Below are 15,807 nucleotides of genomic sequence, written 5' to 3'. Positions count from 1 at the left end.
TTATTACGTAACTAGATGATGACCGAACTTTGCTCGGTTTTTTTTTATAACGCCATCTTGTTGTGTCTTTAAAGCGGTTAGTTGCCCTCAATTAAGAAAAATAGTATTATTATTCGCCCATAGATGTCGGGGAAGAGTTGATTATTGAAAACACGAATAAAACAACATTTTCTGAAAATAAATCGTAGCTAGATCGATTTATCGCCCCCGATATCCCCTGTATACTAAATTTTATGAAAATCGTTGGAGCCGTTTCCGAGATTCAGATTATATATATACAAGAATCGTTTAAAGGTATAAGAAATATATAGTTAGATGGTTACTAATAAATATTTTCGCTTGAATAAATAAATTACACAGAGACTCCGGGAGAACGTTTTTACGCTTCCGATAATAGAATAAAACGTTATAATTATGTTCCGTTACGAACTCTTGTTTGCTAATCAAATGTCCGACACAAATCGGAAAAGTGCAATAACCTTCCAGCCAACCATCATCGTCAATTTGTTAACAAATAGCGATGTAGTGATAAACCGTTTCGCTCATATTCTTGTTTGATGACTATGGATGATGATTTTTGTCGTCTGACCAGTGGTCCTCAAACTCTTTTATATACTACAAATTTCGTACACCTTTGTAGTAAACGTGAGTAGACGAGCTCACGGTCCAAACTGGTCACCGAAGCACGTGGACATCAACAACCTAAATGCCGCCACCCACTTTGAGACATAACTTCTAAGTCTGTTTTTATAGTACCAAGATGTATTGTACGCTTTAAAACTTTTTAATTCATATTCTTAGCAAAATACCCAGGACTTTGGGTTAAGATCTATTTAAATAATTCTTTCAAAAGCTCTTGTAAGCGATTTATGCAAGATTTATAAGCGAATTTATAAAGCGATAGAAAAAAGCTAATCCAACTATTCTTCTCTTTCCACACATATTTGCATTGTGAATTGCTTTTTGGTATAACCACTGTTCAACCGTCGATAAATCTATATTGAGAGATGACGTTAGTCGGTCGAATAAAAGCTATAATTTTTATAGTCATGTAATGTAGCCAGCTAATTGTGACTGTTTTTCCTCTTAATGATTTATCGGTATGTTGATCTCGGCACAATAAGCTGGTATTCATTTTTTGTTACGTTAAAAATATATTTCAATGTAAAATAAAATTTGATAAATAATGCGGTTTGAGGTTTTGAAAATACATATTATAAATACAATATAAATTACCTATACTGCTGTTATTGTATAGTAAACGAGTATTATAACGGAGGGGAGATTTTTCAACAGCATATAGATACCGCTAAATATGTGATTCCCAAGAAATGTCTGCGTTGTCAATATTGGAAAATTATTTGACTGTTCACTTTGTTTGTATAAAATATTCAGAATGTCACAAGTTTGAGAATAGGTATCGTTTCAGTTTTTAGAAGTCAAATGGACGACTTATACGAGTATGTACATAGCACGAAGAACGTTTATAAGTGCTTACGGATGAGCGCCAACCCACTGAGTTTCTCGCCGTATCTTCTCAGTGAGTCGCGTTTCCGATCCGGTGGTCGATTCTGCGAAGCACTGCTCTAGCTAGGGCCAGTGTTAGCAACACTCCCGGTTTGAGCCACGTCAGCTCACCTACTCGCCCGGTTACGCGGACATAGCCTCTCAAGGCTATCAGCTTAGGTAGGAAAAAAAAACGGATGAGCGGAAGTTCTCTTGACATTTTTCAAGAAAATGATTTATTTTTCAAAGGCACTTACGATACAATTAAGAATCATTGCTCCAGGTGTCGTTGTGGCGTCTCATGTCCAATAGTTCCAGTAACCATTTAATAGATACATTTATTTAATACCAGGCGAACTGAGATCTCGTGAGTTGTAGATAAACAGAACCCGCATTGATTATATTTCATTCCTTCTCGTTGCAGATTCAGAATTACGAAAGGTTATTTTATCATAGCGATCAATCACACAGAGATCGCGGCGTAGGGCGGCTTTAAATTGTTTATTTAATGCACAATAAGCTTTGTCTGCATTAACCCAGTTAATAATAATTTAACTGACTCGTCGAACTGACGCCATCAGATGGATTCAAGCCAAATAACTGAAAGCGTTCAGTTACTAAAACATTATGCTTATTTTATAACTAGAGTTAAATGTCTTAAATGTCTATGAATGTAAAAAGATGTAATTTCGTTTGTTTCGTGTCTATGGTACTTATACTAAAATATTATTAAACTTTTTGGTGTATCAAATAGGAAAAGTAATATTTTTCATAAAGACAATACGCATAATAATATGAAAAACGCATAGCGAGCGATCTCTTTGAGACAAGACCACTTTTGAGCGAAGTCTGTATGGACCAGTGATGGGCAAAGTACGGCCCGTGTGCCAACTCCGGCCCGCGGAAGTATTTAATCCGGCCCGCCGAGAGTCCATCCATCCTAAATATTCTAGTCAGCATTTTGGCGCGTAAAATAAAATCTGACGTTTATAATTGAAAATCTTCAAATTTTTAATGAAAGCTCCTTTTTAATTAAAACAATACGAATATTCGTCAGGGGTGTTTTCATTAAAAAGGAGCTCAAATTTGAGCTTTCACTATCTCATAATTAACTTACCATCATTATAATTATTTTGGCAGTATGTCACAGGTATTAGTTTATTTATTGGAAAAAATCATGCTTTTCACCTATCTATCACACGCCTCACGTCTCACACGCCTAACAAGGCGTAAAAGTAAAAGGTATTTTGTTTATTAAAAAGCTTTAATACAAAATGCATTTTTTCTATAATTCTGGACCTCCTCTAGAATTTCTTAAACTTTGTGGCCCGCAATTGAAAATGTTTGCCCACCACTGTTATAGAGTAGACGATGAAACTTGTACTAGTTTTAAGATATTACAATTAATTGATTTTTTATAGTTAATTTCACATAAATTATTTTGTATAAACTGTGCAACACACACAACAAACTGTTAACATAAAAATTTGGTATCGATATTGCATCACGATAACTTTTTTGAATTAATTCATTAAAAAGCGTCTTGACAATTCGTTGTTCGCTTAATTATGATTAAATTAATATTTAGTATTTTGCCATATTTTATATGCAGCAGGCAGCTGCATAGAGATTAATAATACTCGCATGCGTTATGATATTACAATTTATGTTTTACATAGGAGTTAACACACTCACATGTACCTTCTCTAGGAGGAAATCACCGGACTTCCGCCCTTTTCTGTGGATACTGGGCGGGGTATGTCAGAGTCGAACTGACTAAAACCTGTCGCTCAACAACCAACGTCCAAACCTGCATGAGACAAAACTCATGACAAGGCAAAGGGGGGAAAGTGAAGCGTTTAGTGCGGAGCACATCTCTCCCATCACCCTCCCCTTCGGAACGCCGGACTGGCGGTCGTCGGAGCCACGACCACCAGCCCTCTCGGTCGGCAAACTGTCCGAAGCCCGCCTAGATGGCGCCGGTTAGAGTGGGTTACCCTACGGAATACCCCGCTGGGCCAGAACCAGCGTGGGTCGAGGATAGCCGGCCTTCCATCACCCGGATGCTCTTGCGTAAAACGCGTGCAGAGCAGCTTGCACGTCGTCTTCTTAGGCCCCCCTCGCCGGTCCCCAGACCGACATGACTCACATGTACCTAACCAAGATTTTTTTTCTGTAAGAAGACGTACAATGATTTATACATTTGACATATTTCAATGACGTAAAGGTTATCGCGGCTAGTACTTAAATTTCCCCGGTATATGATAAAACTCATTTCGTTATAAAAATATTCGATTTTATTATATATCTGAGTAATCATCGACTGTTTCACCAATAGGTATCGAGTGATGCTACATAAATTGTTGTTATCTTATCGTGAAATATTAATGCGATAGTTGCGGTTTATGAACGCATTCGTAATAATTTAAAAGTTAAAACTTTCAAAACGTGTTTTGACTTAATTCGGTGTCGCAATCAACTTGCAGAATGTAAAGTAAATCTTTCTAATCGATTTCGTGGGCCCGGGAAAGTTCCTTAAGTGCATTTCGATTCACGGAATCTTCTGATGTATAAAGAGCGTCGTTATTATATGAATACTTTTATTTTTACCCTTTGTGAACGTTCACCGGCGCTCATGAATATCAGCAATGTCTCGAGCGCAATCGTATCCAAAGTTGCACTTTTTTTTTATTGCCCTTGTAGGCATACGAGCATACGGCCCACCTGATGGTGAGTGGTTACAGTCGCCCATGGACTTCAACAATGCCAGGGGCAGAGCCAAGCCGCTGCCTATCGCTTAATACTAATAATAATTAACTTAAAACTCTTAAAACATATTGTTTTCACTCCCTGATAAAAATGTATATTGAATACAACTTTTATACGATAGTTTGTAGTACAATTTACTTGGATTGAAAGCGGATATAGCTATTCATTTGTTTCCTCGACGTAAAAATGCGTCTCTAGAGATTTATGTGTGGTCAACTTCAACTAGCTCGTTAGTTTACGGGTAGAATGTGAAGAACTTGTATTTTTAAAGAGTATGATGATGTGGCCTCGACTTTAGACCTTCGCCGTGGCCTTTCAACGTGTTCAATTAACTAACAAGCTTCACGTGTCTGTTCTTTTTATGTCGTTTAAAATAAACCATATGTTTACTGTTTATAAAGAGGCATTTGTACAGACGCGACGCGACGCGACGCGAGCCTCGCTCTACAACCGTGACAAATTAGATTGGCAGTAATCGTACTAGGTGTTCACAGTTTGCCTCACTATCTAAATAGTCCGTATTGAATGGCCCCCTGCAGCAAATCGCAAAGAGCGATGACCCTTCGAATCCTTACTTGCACTTTATTACTTGTATTTATATTCTTGCGGACGCGCATCGTAACAATTGATGCGCGCTCAACTCGATGAAATTTCTCAAAATATTCGAGAATATTAAAATTCGAACAATATTTGACCTTCGAGGACGAGATAGGAATAAGTTGGGGCTATTGAGTGCGGCACGTTTATATTCATAAAGCACAATAAAGTGATTAAGTGGATAGATAGCTGATACCACAATCTATGTATGCACGTTTTCCCTCGTGATGCTCGAACGATTTTGAGTTCCGCCCGTTTAAGTAAAGGCAGTTATGACATTCATTTTCATTTTTGGTTTTCGTATTATTATTAATATTCTGTTTTTAGCCCGCTAATGAATGTAATATGGATGCAAAATCTAAAGTAAATTAAATAAATATACAAAATAAAAATTCATGTATTCATTTCAAAAATATCGATAGTACAGAGATATTCGTATTCATCATTTTCGAAACAGACAGCGTCGAATGGCCTCCGATCCATGAGAACTACAGCGTGTTTAACGCTGCATTCTACAGACAAACTCCATAATGCGGCGTGCATAGGTTTTTTCCGTTGTCACTCGTTTCTCTACTTGTAATTCTGTTTGGATATTTTAATGTAAATCGAGCATGTACTGTTTGCGAACCGCTTTTATGTTGTAGAATACCTTGTACATACGTCGTGCACGTAGAACGAAGCAAGCTTTATGTTCGAAGTGATGTCGACACAAATGAAGCCGTAAACCTGTGTCGTAACCGTGAACTTTACTGTCTAGTACACACTCGCAATATTCGTTTATATCGTTGATTGCGTCGTCCGTACAGTAAACATACCTTCTAGAAAAATACGTAGAACTCATTGAAATAGTCCGGATCTCATTGAAATTAATTCTAGACAGTTTTGCCACTACGGAATTATCCCTTCTTCGTTCTAATTCAGATCTTGGAAAATATATGGTTGAATAATATGAAATAATATGAAGAATAGATTTGGGCGACAGTGGATCTTTGTGAATCTTGCTTATATGGGATAGGGCCTAATTTGTCCATTTTTGCATGACCTGCATTATATCCATTATTAGGTTGATATGTTTTGGGGGTATCATTATAGACTTAATTACAATGTTATGTAGGTATTACAAATTTAAAGTTACATGGGCTTCATACAAGAGGCTATTAAATTACTGCTATTTTGACTGCCAAACCTGATAGATAGTCAGCGGTAAAGAAAACTGACCAAAAGACTGCTGTACCTTGTTTGTCTGCGTTTCTTTTTTTATTTATTTGTTTGATGGGCGGTGGTGGTTCGATTAAATATTGAAATAGCCCTGCCAACAGCAATTACCCAAATTAATTTTTTTCCGGGTTTGATAGTCGAAAATAGTCGCGGTTGGAGAACCTATCGGAGTTATAACGGCAGTCCCGTTGTAACTCATCAACTCAACATCATCAACAACATCAACTTATAAAACTATTATAAATTTGCATTAAACCGATTACTCTGCTCTGTTCTAATACGTTTGATTCTCAAAGTCATAATAACTTTAATTTTTTTCAGAACATGTAATTTACACTCGACATGGAAGAAGGTACTACTTGTGTAGAAGATACCGTATCCCCAGCGGGAGTCACTCAAAACAGTGAAATTTCTGAACAACAACAACAACAACTCGACGAATCGAAAACCGAAACTGATATCTCCGTAAATCCTGAAAATATAAGTTCTATCAAAGATGAAGAAAGTGAAATTAAAGAAGATACCGATCCGAACAAGGACGAAAGCGGCGTGGTCGTGGATACTGTAGAACAAGAACCTTTAACTATTTTTAAGCAGTCGTTAGGGGAGCAAGACGCGTGTGAAACGAATGAAGATGCGAGATCACTTGGAGATCTCGATAGCTTGCCGGCAGGAGACGAACTGGCGCTCGGTGCTGCGGGCAGCGATAGCGGTGTTGAAGGTTGCGGCCGCGCACTCAGCAGTGGTGGAGGATCCAGATCGTGCGCTTCTAGTGTCGTGTCGTGTGGTTCGGGCTGCGGCTCTGAGAGCTCCTCGTTGGCGGGCGCACCTCCCCTACCTCGTCGACGAGTAAATGTAAACGTTCCCGATCCGAAACGAAGTTCACCTATCGGTTCATCCACGCCACGACCGGCTACTGCACCTCGCGGACCGAACTTGGCCACTAGAGAACGTGCAAGAAGCAGAGAGAAACCAACTTTGCCAGAGAAGCCTCGACCGCTCACCCCTAAACCTCGGATCAGACCTAATGGAGATCTGCCGAATCTTGTTAGAGAAAGTCCCGCATTGCGCGCAAAGCCAACCAAAACCTCATCGGCTCGATGTCGCACCCCTAGCTCTCCATGTGAAGAAAAAAGGTGGCCAACCAATGGACCGCGACTGACGCCGAATCCAGAGAACACTGTAACTCGGTCCACCTCAGATAAATATGCTACTTTGCCTCGGAGAAAACGTGAGACGGACACCGAAGGTTCACCTAAACATGAGACAACACCACCAACGTCGAGGAGACCGACCGTTTCCAGGTCGGCATCTTCACGCTGTGCCATAAAAACTCGCGTGCGGATATACGCAGAGAGGACCTCCCAGACAGTACTCTTGGGAACGGACGTTGAAGCGGCGCTCGCGGGCATCGTGCCAAATATAGAAACGTAAGTTCCATTTTTGCTCGTAAAGCTTTTGGTTTAGGATCGCTCAGTCTCTATACTATAGTTAAGTACAGTTAGTAATAACATTAGTTGATTAAAGGTTCAAGCACATTATGCCGGGCCGCAGCGTGTCGGGGCGGAGCGCAAAAATCCGCTCAAATCGCTTAATACAATTTGTAAGAGTTATCGCACACTGTGTCGGGCCGCAGCGACTCGCATTGTTGCGACGCGGATTTGCGTCCGTGCGATGCGGCCCGCCACGCCCCGCTGCGTCCCGTCAACAGGGTGCTATAGCAAGCGGATTGCACGCGCGCACTTCTTTATTTTACGATATTTGCATTTTTTGGTATTTGTGTGTTCCTGTGGTGTTCACAAAAATTAATGAAGAACTTTTAATTAATTTAGTTTGAGGATACAAATAACTTTATGATTTGCAAGATCTCATTACGATAATCAACAAAAAAGAAAGTTCTTCCTCAGAGCAATCCATAACGTACAGTTGCACGCAAATACACAGCAGTTGCGCAGGCAGTATACTGTACTCAAAATCCGTCAAGGCACTGCGACCCGGCCCGTCACTAATGTGCTAGGTAAGCATTTTGCCCTGCGCTGCAGCCCGCTCCGCCCCGCTGCGGCCCGACATAATGTGCTCGAACCTTAACACGACTTGTATATAAAGCATAAACAGATCGTTCGTGGTGCGATTTCAGAAAGCTCGCGGTATCCCGGTGCGAGCGCGGCGTGCAGGCGAGCACGCGCGGCGCGGAGAGCGCGCGGCTGTCGGCGCTGCAGGCGGAGTGCGCGGAGCTGCGGGCGCGCGCCGCCGCCGCCGACGCGCAGCTGCGGGCCGAGCGCGCCGCGCGCCTCGCCGCCATCGCGCAGCTCGACGACAACACCCGCCGACTGCTCGAGCTCGCCGGCGCAGGTACACTATCCCACTGCAATCTTACTATCATCACAAGACATTCTAACGCCAATATGGGAAATTGAACACGGTACTTTTTGAAATGAAACTTCTAATGCTACTTCCAACAAGGTTGCATTTTTTCCTACCTAAGCTTATAGCCTTGAGAGGCTATTTCAGCGTAACCTTAACTAGTATGTGAGCTCACGGGATTCAAACCTGACGACGTTGCTAACACGAACCCTAGCAAGAGCCGTGCTTCGCAGAATCTACCACCGGATCGGAAACGCGACCCACTGAAAAGATCCGGCGAGAAAGTCAGTGGGCACAAGGTTGCGTTAAACGTTTAACGCTACCATACTAGAAAGAGACAGAGCAAGAGTGAATGCGTGGCACTCGAACATGCTGAGCAATCTGATTTAAGGATGAAAAATTATGAAAACCACAATACTACACATCGAAAAAGAAGTTTCACTTCATTCACATGCACCAAGTTGCACGCGCATCGTTTTTTTTATGAAGTAGTTATTGCCTCGTTCATTTAGGGATTACTGACCCTGATTTTGGTGCACCGGGTCTGGGTTTTGGATTAAGAGATCATAGTGGGTATTTTTGTTAATGATTGGCATTTGAAGCCTTGGTATATTTGAGCGTCGGAATCACTTCGTAGGTTTCACCCCAAAGCGAAGGTTGTAGCGGTTCATCAAGAACCATCAAAGAACACGAGATATTTTACAAATTCCTGAATCGTGCTAACAACATTTTCAAGACAAGCCAGCATAGATTATAAGTACCGAACGACAGCATTCACAGCAAAAAAAAAATTCACACCGTAGGCTTACAATATCACCCGATCTGAAGATCTTCATTTTGTCCCAAACTTTCTTTGGAGTCGTTAAATATATGATAGACATGATAGACAATAAACGTGAATACAAATATTTTACAATCTTGTCGCAATAGCATATAGTGAAAGAATTATATTTTGCGATATAAAAATACCTACGTAAATTTTAAACAATACATTTCGTGTTTTTGTAATAAATACAACATGCTAAAATATACCTACTTAAAACCTTTATGTTAAAAACAAAAGTTCAGGATTTGCATATGTAAACAACGGCAGTGTTGACACTCCTGTATTATTTAAAAACACAGCTGGCAACAAATTGTATTCCATTTTTGAATTATTTATTGTTTTTCTTGTTTTGTATCGGTAAGCTGTCATAATATATTTTAATATAATTCCGCAATACATGTACCATTGTTATGATCATATGTCGATTTGTGGTAAAACATTATTATCTACTGATAGATGAGCTCACATGGACACCCTCTCTGCATCGCGTGCAGATTCAAATAAAAGGTTTCGCATCTGTTAGTATGTAACGGAATCTTGAACATGATTTCGACCCCCTTCAAAACGTCGGATTAACTCGAAATTTGGTATACTTATTAAGGTCCGATGACAATTCGGTATTTAAAAAAAATGATTTTATTGTAAAAAAAGCGTGTGGTGCTTTTCAGGATATTATCAAAATAACCCTTCTACTCATATCTTTTCATAAAATATTTATAACTACTGATACCATGCACCCCACGCTTTTTTTTACAATAAAATCGTTTTTTCTTACACTATTTTTAATTCAAATTTATTAAAATTTATTTTCTATTTTTAGTTGGATTTTCTATAAAAGCGTATTTTTTTGTTTTTTTAAACTATTATTTATTTCATTTTCGTTCAAACACGACATCACTCGACAAACTAATTGTCGGTGACCGGCGCCGCGTTCCATTACACAAGCTGAAAATAGGTCTACAATATTATTATTACTAGTGGTACCCTGGTAGTCGAAACTCGACTATAACTAATGGAAATTATAAGTTTGTACATTATTATGATTCTATTGTCAAGGACTATTACACTTCTTTAATCACAGATTTCGTCAAGACTACACTTTAGACAAATATTAATAAAGAGAAAACAATATTTAATCTATTCTCAATTTGACAGACTATAACTGACAGACTGCAAAGTTTGACAATAAACAAATAGTATGCATGGGTGTGCGTGTCAAATACATGGTAGTGTGTGTAATGTTTTCTTTATTGATTTAATGTATCTTTTATGCATTATTAAAAAAAAATATTTTCATTGTGCACTTCTTCTCTATAATCTCTATAAGTGTGGAAAATTTCATACTCCTCTGTCCGCGCAATTTTCGTAAAAAGGGATACAAAGTTTTTGCTTCACGTATTCATATTAATAACATTAAACCACCAAGTATGATGTGCTGGCATGTAAAGCGCGCGACAGGGGCCGACGAGATATAATTAGTACATGTAAATTCCACTCCTTTTAGATAAACGCCTGCCTGGACATATTTATTGGTGACATCGTTTTCGGCCAGTCTCAAAATAGGCACATTTAGATTATTATTATAATTTAATAACACTAATTTTATTTCTGTCATTGGATTTTTTTAAAATAGATAAGTATTGAAACATATATAGTTTAACGTAATTAATGTTGAGGTTTGTTCAGCAGGCGCGGACGCCGGAGCGGAGGGCTGCCTGCACGCGCTGGGCGAGCAGCTGCGGTCCGCCGGGGAGCTAGCGGCCAGGCAGCGGGCGGAGATAGACGCTCTGCGCGACCACTGCAATAAGCTGCAAATTGTTAGTGTCCCTGTTAATCTCATTGACGATAAAGCAACGTTTGTCTCGTTATCGCCTCTACGTTTTTTTTTTATTGCTTAGATAGATGGACGAGCTCACAGCCCACTTGGTGTTAAGTGGTTACTGGAGCCCATAGACGTCTGCAACGTAAATACGCCACCCACCTTGAGATTAAGTTCTAAAGTCTCAAGTATAGTTACAACGGCTGCCTCACCCTTTGAACCGAAACGCATACTGCTTCACGGCAGAAATAGACAGGGTGGTGGTACCTACCCGCACGAACTCACAAGACGTCCTGCCATCAGTAAAAAATGTAGCTGGCTACACACCGAACACACAAAAACACCATATGGTCGTTGTCAAACCAAAATCTACTATGTTCGTATAGTTCACAGCTCGTCCACCCACATCAGCAATAAAAAAAAAAGAAAAAATCTGGTATTGAATTGACGAGCTTGTATTCGTTGGAGCGTGCTGACGAGGCCGCGTTGTTGTCCCGCGCAGGAGTGGTGCACGTCCCGCCAGCGCGCGACGGCGGCCGAGGCGCGGCTGGTGGAGGCGGAGCGCGACGCCGCCGAGATGCACGACTTCCTCGCCGCCGAGACCGCCGCGCTCGCCGACTCGCTCAGGGACGCCGACCGACAGCTCGTCGCCACCAACGCCGAGCTCGACAAGAGGTGACGCTTCCTTCACCATTAATGATAATCAAATAATAATCAAAAATGTCCTAAAATGGACATGGAGAAGAAATAATATAAAATTAGCAGCAAGTAAGTGCCATGCGCATCATATTTTACTTCTTTTATAGATCATATAGATACACTTCCCATGTCTGAGAATTGGAATTGGTCAACAAACTTTAACCCAAAAGGTAATTAATAATGAACGTACTGAAAGCCGAATTACGCTGTAGGGTCCGGTTATGTTTTATAATTTTCGAATTGAAACTGCGTAGGATTATAATGAATCCCGCATGCATAATACTGAATTTTTATTTTAAATAAAACTTACGGTATTCCAGACGTGCGGAGTGTCGGCAGCTGGTGCGGCTGTGCGAGCAGCGTCGCCAGGAGGCGCTGTGCTGGGCGGCGCGGGTGCGCGGCGGCGCGGCGGGCGCGGGCCGGGCGCTGCTCGCGCTCTCCCGCCGCCTGCAGCGCCTCACGCGCGCGCTGCTCGCCGCCTACGGGCTGCCCCCCGACCTGCTGCAGCCCACCGTCTACCACAACGACGCCTTCAGGTGCGCACCCACACATCTATACAAACGATTGAATAAAACTGAACCCAAGTGCTAAGAACGAAAAAATAAGAAGAAAGTTCATTGTTTAAAAAATGACGAATATTTCACTCGCAAAAACAACAGTACAATCAAAAGTACACAGTAGATGTCGAGACCCCAAGTACGAGAAAAAAAAAACTTGAATCTATGAAAAAGTATACTATCAATAATCTATCTTTAGTTACTCAAGCTTGTGAACTCATTATTTAATTTTAATGTTGTACAGTCGCAGTGACAGCGGCGAGGCCGGCACCCCGGAGGAGGAGGGGCGCGGCGGGCTGCTGGCGGCCATCGCTCGCGCCGTGCGGGCCGCTCCGCCCATCGCCACCAGCATCGCCCACGCCGCCGCCGCGCACGCCGCCGCCGCCACGCACGACGACGACGCCTCCGACGACAACTCCGCCGACCTACTCGACTCCGAGACTGAACCCTGTCTCGTCACGGACCCCGGTGAGTTATCCACCTATATGACGACTAAACTCAACCGTTTGCTCCCGAAGTATCACGACACGCGTTACATTCTTATTAAAACTGATTTCAAGACTTGGGCTCTCCTACTTGCAAGGAAGGTGATTGAACTATACAAATGAGCACTCATGTGATCTACTTTGCGCAGGGTTAACATTATAGATTCCTGAAAAAGGCAGCTGTAAATTCTTGAAATGGTTGTTTGAAGAACTTCGGTCGTTACTATCCATCTTTGCTTTTTGCCTTTACCAAATTCTGGGATATGGCCTTGGTGACGTAAACAGTTGGTTGAAATTCTAAAGTAAAAAACAAATTATAAGTCACAAATATGACAATTGGTGTTCTACCATAAATCAAAGCGCAATTCGCATGACCGTGTGGGCGTCAAATTTTATGCCCAGAGTACAATTTAAAAATATATTTTATCAATAGATATCGAATTTATATTCCGGTTGTTGAACTGTAATCTGAATTTCTAACGTCTTATTTTTTTTAAGAAAAGTGTTTTCTATTTTCTGTGCACTCGTTACAGATTGCGTCGAGGACTGGTGGTCCGGGCCGGAGGGGGCGGACGGCATCGGCATTTCCAGCGGAGACGAACTGTCGCCGGAGAGAGACTCTGTGGACTTTGAGAAAGGTGTTTAAACATTTCATTTTGACTGTGTAGTTTCGTTGTTGTTATTTAACTTTTTATTTGAAGAACCGTAGATATTTACATAGTTTTTAGTGATGGTCTTACTATGAATATTTTACTATCGAAATTTCAAAGTTTTCGTTTTCAGCCGCAAGTCTTCATTGCTCAGAGTACGCTATGATAATTACGAAGGGTACTTTAGTTTAGTCGGGCAGAAAGATAAAAGTAATATTTACAGTGAGTCGAGGCTGTAAGGAACAGTTTTCTTTGCCCCCGTTCTGATTGATAGTCTGAATCATAAGATGCCAACGTGCGAGTCGGTTGTCTATGGCAGAGGTGGAGTCGGGTTCTGAGTCGCTGCGCACGCTGTCGGCCGCCATCGCGCACCGGCAGCGCTGCGAGGCGGAGGAGCCGGAGCGCGACGTGCTGATGCGGCGCGTGCTGGCGCTGGACGACACGCTGTCCCGCCTGCTGGGCGCGCTGCGCCTCGCCGCCGCGCACCACGACAAGCAGCACGATGCCACCCTGCTCAGCGCGCTCAGGTAACTATACACCCAGGGAATGTGTAACTATCTGTAGCGGGACATCATAGAACATTTTTTTAAGGGATTTTATGACCTGGTAACTAAGACCTTTAGGTCATGTCTTATTTTAATTTATATTCTTATTTTTATGAAAAATGATAAATATGGAGTGAAATGAAATGAAGATGATTAATTTGAGACATTAATCAACTGAGATGAAATTAAATGCAATGAGATGAGATTATATGAGATGAAATATAATCTCAGTAAAATGGTGGTCATTTACTGAGACTTTTTCAGTGGACTTTTTGGAGGATCCCGAGAAGCTACTTCCAGCGGCTTTGTTTAATTTTCCCACTTTTGTGCACTTTCACAGATATTAAACAGTTAATAAACCACCGCTATTATAATAGCCGGCAAACTTCTTGAGCATTTGTTGACGTAGTGGGGGTAAGTTTGCGCATGGTACACTCACGTGCAAAAACATTATTTACTCTGCGTCATAATGCAATTAAATTATTAAAATCAACATATGTATTTATTTATATATTTATTAGAACATCAACAAAAAATATAGGTTAATAATTGTAATAATTTAATCTTGGGGTAAAATAGATATTCCTTCTACTAAGTCAAAACTAGAGCTGTTGCCAGGTCTTCGTTCAGTTGAAGCGAAGCTGGTATTTGTAATTTTTTTTTCGTTATCATAATCTTGACCATTATCATCAGCACTGTTTTCATCACCCGAGTCGCCATCATCGTGATAAGTCGACATAGGGCTCATCGGTGTAGTTTACGACTCGGTCGGTTCGATCTTCTTTATTGTCTATAATTTATTATTTTTTGAAGATATTCGATTCGTAGTAATCGAATGTTACTTTTTTCAATTACCAGCTTCCGATTATTTTCTGTTTTTTTTTTCCATCTGAAGCCTAGCTCTTTCATAATTCGTCGTAAACTTCATTCCGAGCCATTAAAATGTATATCTTCTTTAAAATTTTCGAAGCCTTTCTACGGTACGGAGTTTCACTGCTTGTTATGTAGTTATTATGATTACATGTTTTTATTACAGATTGAACGAAACTATCCATTCCGGTAACTTTCTTCTTCCCTGATCTTTTCTTACCCGGAGTCCCAAGCACGACGAGCAAGCCAGAGCCTTTAGCTTCGTTAATAATGCACCTAACAGTACTCACTGATGTTTTTGTTGCTTCCGAAGTCTGTTTTACTTTTTCCATAATATCATTCTTCCCCTGTTTTATAATGAAGCAATATACGTCGTACACAATTTTTCTACCCTTTCTTTTGAATACTACACCAGTTTGTCGCGGCATAGTGTATTTTTTATAAAAAATCAACAAACACTCAACAAATAGCAATGGCAACAAAGTCAACAAGCAATTATAACAAAATTTATTAACGATTAATAACGATAGACTTTTCACTGTACGCAAGCGTACTTTTGGGAGCAAGCGGAATGAGGGCGCGGTGCGGGACGCAAGGTTCGACTGATCTACCAATAACGCGCTCGATACGATTTCCCCTGCCGTTGCGCCTCACCCTCACCACCAAAGTGATCTAAAATTCGGTTCTGCGCAGTCAAGGTCATTTGCTCACGATGTTTGCCGGTTACTATACACATATTATACATAAACCTGAAGAAACACTAAATAGACAAAATAAAACAAATCACAACAAATCACACAACTTCACTCCTCGAGTTCCCGCCAAAAAGTCTACTGCATTACAATAGAATTCAGTTAAAGTTTGTACACATCTACAATCAGATCAGACACATACACACGCAC

The 15,807-nt window shown here is 40.8% G+C and overlaps 1 protein-coding gene across 9 annotated transcripts in view; it reads left to right on the top strand.

Moving 5' to 3' along the window:
• Window positions 1–15,807, top strand: part of LOC101737831 (myosin-7B) — a 56,581-nt gene that overhangs the window by 36,518 nt on the left and 4,256 nt on the right. For 8 of the 9 annotated variants that reach the window (XR_009973957.1, XR_009973958.1, XM_038013281.2 and 5 more), the window contains exons 2-9: window positions 6,412–7,520; window positions 8,228–8,442; window positions 10,967–11,097; window positions 11,602–11,774; window positions 12,119–12,334; window positions 12,600–12,823; window positions 13,374–13,478; window positions 13,810–14,017. Coding sequence is in view for 7 of the 9 variants with exons in the window: in XM_038013281.2 (XP_037869209.1) it covers window positions 6,433–7,520; window positions 8,228–8,442; window positions 10,967–11,097; window positions 11,602–11,774; window positions 12,119–12,334; window positions 12,600–12,823; window positions 13,374–13,478; window positions 13,810–14,017 (2,360 nt within the window). In the remaining 2 variants the exon portion in view is untranslated. The remainder of the gene's footprint in view (window positions 1–6,411; window positions 7,521–8,227; window positions 8,443–10,966; window positions 11,098–11,601; window positions 11,775–12,118; window positions 12,335–12,599; window positions 12,824–13,373; window positions 13,479–13,809; window positions 14,018–15,807) is intronic. The other variant, XM_038013283.2, reaches the window with a different exon arrangement.

The sequence above is a fragment of the Bombyx mori genome, chromosome 10, assembly GCF_030269925.1.
Source record: "Bombyx mori chromosome 10, ASM3026992v2".
Taxonomy (NCBI): Eukaryota; Metazoa; Arthropoda; class Insecta; order Lepidoptera; family Bombycidae; genus Bombyx; species Bombyx mori.
The sequence above is the reverse complement of the archived record's forward strand: the minus strand, read 5'-3'. Positions and strand labels throughout refer to the sequence as shown.